The 5,703-nt window shown below is 38.8% G+C and overlaps 1 protein-coding gene across 1 annotated transcript; it reads left to right on the forward strand.

The window, feature by feature from the left end:
* The first annotated feature begins 2,290 nt into the window (after nt 1–2,290).
* On the forward strand, nt 2,291–5,365 carry MYF6 (myogenic factor 6). The gene is made up of 3 exons (XM_088453717.1): nt 2,291–2,858; nt 4,146–4,236; nt 4,635–5,365. Exons 1-3 carry the CDS (start codon nt 2,349–2,351, stop codon nt 4,766–4,768), a joined length of 735 nt encoding a protein of 244 aa, XP_088309843.1. The 5' UTR covers nt 2,291–2,348; the 3' UTR covers nt 4,769–5,365.
* Nucleotides 5,366–5,703: the final 338 nt, after the last annotated feature.

Consider the following 5,703-nt stretch of genomic DNA (forward strand, 5'->3'; position numbering starts at 1 on the left):
TGAAAGTTTGTAGGAAACTTCATACATTTTGCAAAATGGGCAAATGCTTTACCAGAAACTGGTAATATTATAGGCTGTAGTGCCTGCAACATGTGAGCAGGGGCTTTAATTTCTGAAGGAGGCATGGCTAAATCCAGGAGGCGTGGCCATGTACCCTCCAGAAAAAGATAATGGAAAATACTGTGCCCTGGTGCTGCAAAGTGAGACAATTGTCCCCCTCAGAGGCCAGCCCAGGCCCCTGCCAGGGCCTTTAAACAGGCCTGGGCCTAGGTAATAAGTGCTCCCCTTTCCTTCTCTGTGCCCCTGCTTTTGAAAACTTCTTAAAGCAAAGCCTATTCAACATGGTAGGGGTTGTACAGTCTTACTATCACTATCTTAGCATGGTGATAGTGGAGGATAGTAATGGTAAAAATAATTAATAAAGCATTTATACTAATAAGGGGTTTTGTACGGGATGCCGGTGCTTGGGATCCCAGGGGTCAGAATCCCGACGCCGTCATCCCGACAGGTATAGGATACGACACCTAACCATACCCCTAACCCTCCCTCACCGCACCCTAAACCTACCCTCCCCACAAGTGCCTAATCCTAACCCTCCCTCTGTAGGGCCTAACCCCACCCTATTGCCTTACCCCATATCCCTCCCCCTAGTGCCTATCCCTAACCCTCCCCCAACCCCATACTTACTGATGGGATGCCGGCAGTCGGGATGCCCGTGCCAGGATTCTGACTGGTGTCAGGATTCTGGTGTCGGCATTCTGAGGGCCGGTATCCTGATGGCCAGAATTTCAACTACCTTCCCTATTAAGAATGACACCTCACTAATTATTTTTAATATATTTTGAAGCTTAATTTTTTGGTAACAAGTGAAACTGGGAGCTCAAGTCCAGTTACCACTGTTCATGTGTCAGCGGGCAAAGCCGTGTTCCTCATGCGCAGATGGACTGAAGAAGAGTTCTTACTGCTGCCAGTCAGAATCGCCAGCAATATTTTGTAATTTTGTAGAGAAAGGAGGTATCTATCACTGTGATAAATGCTACTTAATAATAATAAATAGGCCCATAACTGTGCATTGAAATGTGTACAGCTATGATGGCACATCCTCCCTGGTGCCTAACCTTAATCCTCCCCCTAGTGCATAACACTAACCCCGCACCCAAACCCTAACCTCCCCCTAACACCCCGATACTTACCTTTGGGATGCCGACGGTCGGAATACTGGTGCAGGGATCCCGACCTGTCGGGATTTTGGCGCCGGTATTTAAACCATCGGCATCCCGCACGCTGGGATGCTGACTACATCCCACTATGATACATGCAAGATCAGTGGAACAAGGTTTATGCTAAATACCAAGTGCTAACTTATGCATAACAATAACCAAAAGAAAAGAAACAAAGATGGGTTATCTGTTTTTCTGCACAAATGCACACTTTATAACTAAGAAATTGTACAGTGATATAAAAGCTTAATAACTTGGTAAGAAGATATCTCTGGTGCCAGGCTCAGAGTGTATATTTCATGTTGTGAAGTAATAATGAGGGAACTGAATGACTTGCCAATTGGCAGCTATGGACACAGGATGTGTGGTCATTTAAATTGAAATCACTTTACAGATTACCCTACATGCTATTGTGACTATGAAACACCAAACCAAGAACAGCAGGAGTTTCACACAGTCAGAGATTAGTGCCTCCAATCTTAAAAATATATAGAACTATGTAAAAGTGGGTGAGTTATATAGTGGGGATGTAGTCAGCATGACCGTCGGCAATCCATACCCAACCCATATAGTGTACCCAATATGCATGACTCATATCCCTGGCACTATAAAAGGTCAGAGTGTTAGAATACAAATCCAATGCACTGTTCTAGCCAGCACACAAACACACAGTGCAATTTTTACTTTTGTAAACCTTAGCATGCTTCAAATAATAGTTTTTATATTGTTAAAATGATCATTATAAATTGTATTTTAAAAGAATTGTTCTGTGTTTACAATTTCAGCTTTTGAGGGCTGATGGAATACCTATCTGGCACTAGGACTTTATTGCACTTTAGGCTAATTTTAGTCCTGAAAGCAGCCATTTAATTTTCCATTTGCTTCCAAGTTAACCTTGAAGGGGATTTCATCTCCATAGATGTTGTAGCTGAGAGGGCTGCACCCAGGAGACTCCTGAAATCAGTTTTGAAGGGTGATGCACTGCGACAGATAAAAGTTGGATAGAGTTTCAGTAGCTATATAAAGACAGAGACTTATGTCACTGTACTAATTAAATTCCTTTAGGGCTGTGCTGTTTTGAGCACATCACTTAACCAAGACAGTTGCAGTAATCAAGGGCAAAGCATAATGATGGACCTTTTTGAAACAAGTTCCTATTTCTTTTATTTGGAAGGAGATAATGGAGCCTTTCAACAGCTGGAAATGACAGATGGATCTCCTTTGTATCCAGGTAGTGAGGGCACTTTATCCCCTTGTCAGGATCAATTGCCGGGAGATGCTGGAAGTGACAGCGGTGGAGAGGAACATGTTCTAGTCCCACCTGGTCTACAACCCCACTGCCCTGGACAATGTTTGATTTGGGCTTGTAAGACGTGCAAACGGAAGTCTGCTCCAACCGATAGAAGGAAGGCAGCCACTTTGCGGGAAAGGAGAAGGTTAAAGAAGATTAATGAAGCATTTGAGGCTCTAAAAAGAAGAACTGTTGCCAACCCAAACCAGAGACTACCGAAAGTTGAAATCCTACGCAGTGCAATAAATTATATAGAGAGGCTGCAAGACCTCCTGCACAGTTTGGATCAGCAAGACAAGCCCCAGAAACCAGATGAACCTTTCACATATAACACTAAGGATACTGATGTAAGCAAACAAGTGCATTTGGTCCACATTGTACAAAATTCTCTTCTAAATATTAAACTAATCTGGATGAACCTAGAAACTGCAGTGAATTGAATCAAACAATTGCACAATGAGGAAGAAACTAGACATACAGTGCTAGGGCGAATGCTGCAGAAAGGTGGCACTTGGTTCAGCTGCCCTGCTACATTAAACAGCAATGCAATAATGCGTGCCAAACAGGTTTGAAAAAGAACCCAAACTGATCAATAAAGTTCAGTCTTAGAATCTTACATTACATATTTTAATAGCAATTAGCAGAAAATATAACCAATGCATGCTCAAGAGTATACAAGAAATAAAAATGAACTGTAGTATTGTGTATGTTACCCTCAGCATTCTTCAGCCAAGAATTTTTTGTTGCAGCTGTCACAGAAACGTATTTGAAGCCTGCTAAATGTAGCACAAACAGCAAGTGAAGACTCTAGCGAGCTACAGCAATATTCCTAATGGTTTCAGTAATAGAATAGCAGACTATGTTTCTGCTGCAGATATTCTCCACTTTTCATTCACATTGGTAGACATATTTCTGGTAATGATAATGGAGACATGAAAGTGCTGGCACTGGTAATAACGTGGTAACATTTGCTGTAAGAATTAAGTTAGGAATAATTTAATTCCGTTTTAGCCAGATTAAAATGGAGAAATAAAGTATAGATTTCCTGACAAATGTAATCACTTTTCAACTTAAAAGTGAAACAAATGTTATTTAAAGTTCTTTATCTGAAGAGGAAAAATTATTGGTGACAATTTTTTATAAGTGCCAGATATTTTAATGAGGATGCACATAACCCATATTTTAGGATCCAACTGGGCTGGTTTTATATATATATATATATATATATATATATATATATATATATATATATATATTTAAAAATTCCACCATAATTCCAAACAGGATCTGTAACCCAATTTGCATATGAAAATTAGGCAGGAAAGTTCTAAATCATAGAATATATTGTCTAATTGTAGCTCCTGCTTGCTGAAACAATAAGGATATCAAGATTCAGATTTTGTTGGGTGCAGTCAAACCTGAATCTTGATGAACACATTAATTTGTCCAAACCACAAAACTTAACCCAATCACATATTTAGAAATTCTCAAAATGTTGTTTATCTGCTATATAGATCCATCATTATAAAAGTATTGTCATAGTTTCTTATTAATGAACTACAGTAGATGAGTGGTAATAACCAATTATGTTAATATATGTTGAGTGAATTGTGTGTATACTTTGATTATTTCAGGATCAAGGAGAAGATTTCTTATGTAACTGCCATACAGACTGGCGCAAACTTTCCAATCATTCCACAATGACAGCACTCCATCCCAAAGAAGGTAAATAAATGTATTCTCTAACAGCTTATGCTATTCCAATGTACATGACAGCCAGTTACACACTTCACCCACCCCTATTTTGGTGTCAAGTGTTTCTAATAAATCAGTGGTATTACAAGCAACACAAGCCTACCACTAAAAAGACATCATTAAAAGCAAGCTATGAAGATGAATTACAGCCATTAAGTCACGGGAGCTTAAAAATATCAATACACGAGCGTCACTTTGAAAAAAATTATTATTCTCCAAAACCAGTGATTTAATTTCCTATTGCAAAAAAACACAAATACAGTAAACACTAGCATTACACTAGTACATGTATGTCAGAATAATCGGACTGCTCATATAGCTGTAATTATGTTCACTTGTAGCATATATCACTTGCATTTGTTTTACAGAAGGATCTATTCCTGAGTCCTCAGCCTCCAGCAGTCTTCAGTGTCTATCTTCTATAGTGGACAGTATATCATCTGAAGAGCCGAAGGTCCCATGCACTATTCAGGAAATGGTAGAACCCAGTAACCCCATTTAATAACTCATGACCGTACGCCATTGCAGGACACCAAGAGTCATTTCTGGCAGAGAACAGACACCACTAGTAAAGAGCTGGACATAACGGCCCCCAATTAGATAAGGGTGTAATTACTATTAAGGGTTTCATTTATTAAACCTATCACCCTCGAAAAATTCCACGTAATCTACAGTATATATCCCTGCTATATACCAAAAACAGAAAGCAGGAGATATCAAAGAGGGGGATTTTACCAGGCCTACAAGAGGAGCCCCGGATTGATAAAGATTTCAGATCACTGCGATATGGAATGTTAATTTGCGGGGGCTGCAATGCCAATCTTAATAAAAAATCAACTTAATATTTACAAGAAATATTTTTCAAAAAAGCACAATTCTATTTGTTACTGAAAAGTCTTTCATTCTAAAGATAGAAATTTCCTTCACATTCAGAGCAAATTCATTCCTGTCTTTGTTATGTTCTAAGATGCAATTTTATATTCTTATTTACGTACCAGTAATTCCCTGGCTTCTTTTGTGCAGTTTATTTAATTACAGAAGTGAATGTTTCATTTCAAATATGAGATAGTATACTGTATGTGCAATTATTAATACAAAATATACGTATGCTGTTATAATAAAAAGTTTTGCTCTATATGTATTCTTGGTCCATTATCAAATACTTACCAACATTGAAAATTGAAACAATCTTCTGAAGTATTCCTAAATGCTATCAGATGGTCTGCAGGCTTTGTGGTTTAGTTTAAGCTTTGGTTATTTCCAAAATAGCCAAGATCCTAACTATGTATACACTGATATTTTATTTATTACCAGTTATTTATATAGCGCACACATATTCCGCAGCGCTTTACAGACAATATTCGGCCATTCACACCAGTCCCTGCCCCAGAGGAGCTTACAATCTATATTCCCTATCACATGTACATACCTACACAC

The sequence above is a fragment of the Taudactylus pleione genome, unplaced genomic scaffold (assembly GCF_031769625.1).
Source record: "Taudactylus pleione unplaced genomic scaffold, aTauple2 ptg000040l, whole genome shotgun sequence".
Classification (NCBI taxonomy): Eukaryota; Metazoa; Chordata; class Amphibia; order Anura; family Myobatrachidae; genus Taudactylus; species Taudactylus pleione.

Excerpts from the sequence above, each read along its gene's own strand:
- MYF6 (XM_088453717.1), top strand. The coding sequence starts at position 2,349 with ATGATGGACCTTTTTGAAACAAGTTCCTATTTCTTTTATTTGGAAGGA. Across the intron at positions 2,859-4,145 it reads ATAACACTAAGGATACTGAT|GATCAAGGAGAAGATTTCTT; the intron begins GTAAGCAAACAA and ends TGATTATTTCAG. Across the intron at positions 4,237-4,634 it reads AGCACTCCATCCCAAAGAAG|AAGGATCTATTCCTGAGTCC; the intron begins GTAAATAAATGT and ends TTTGTTTTACAG.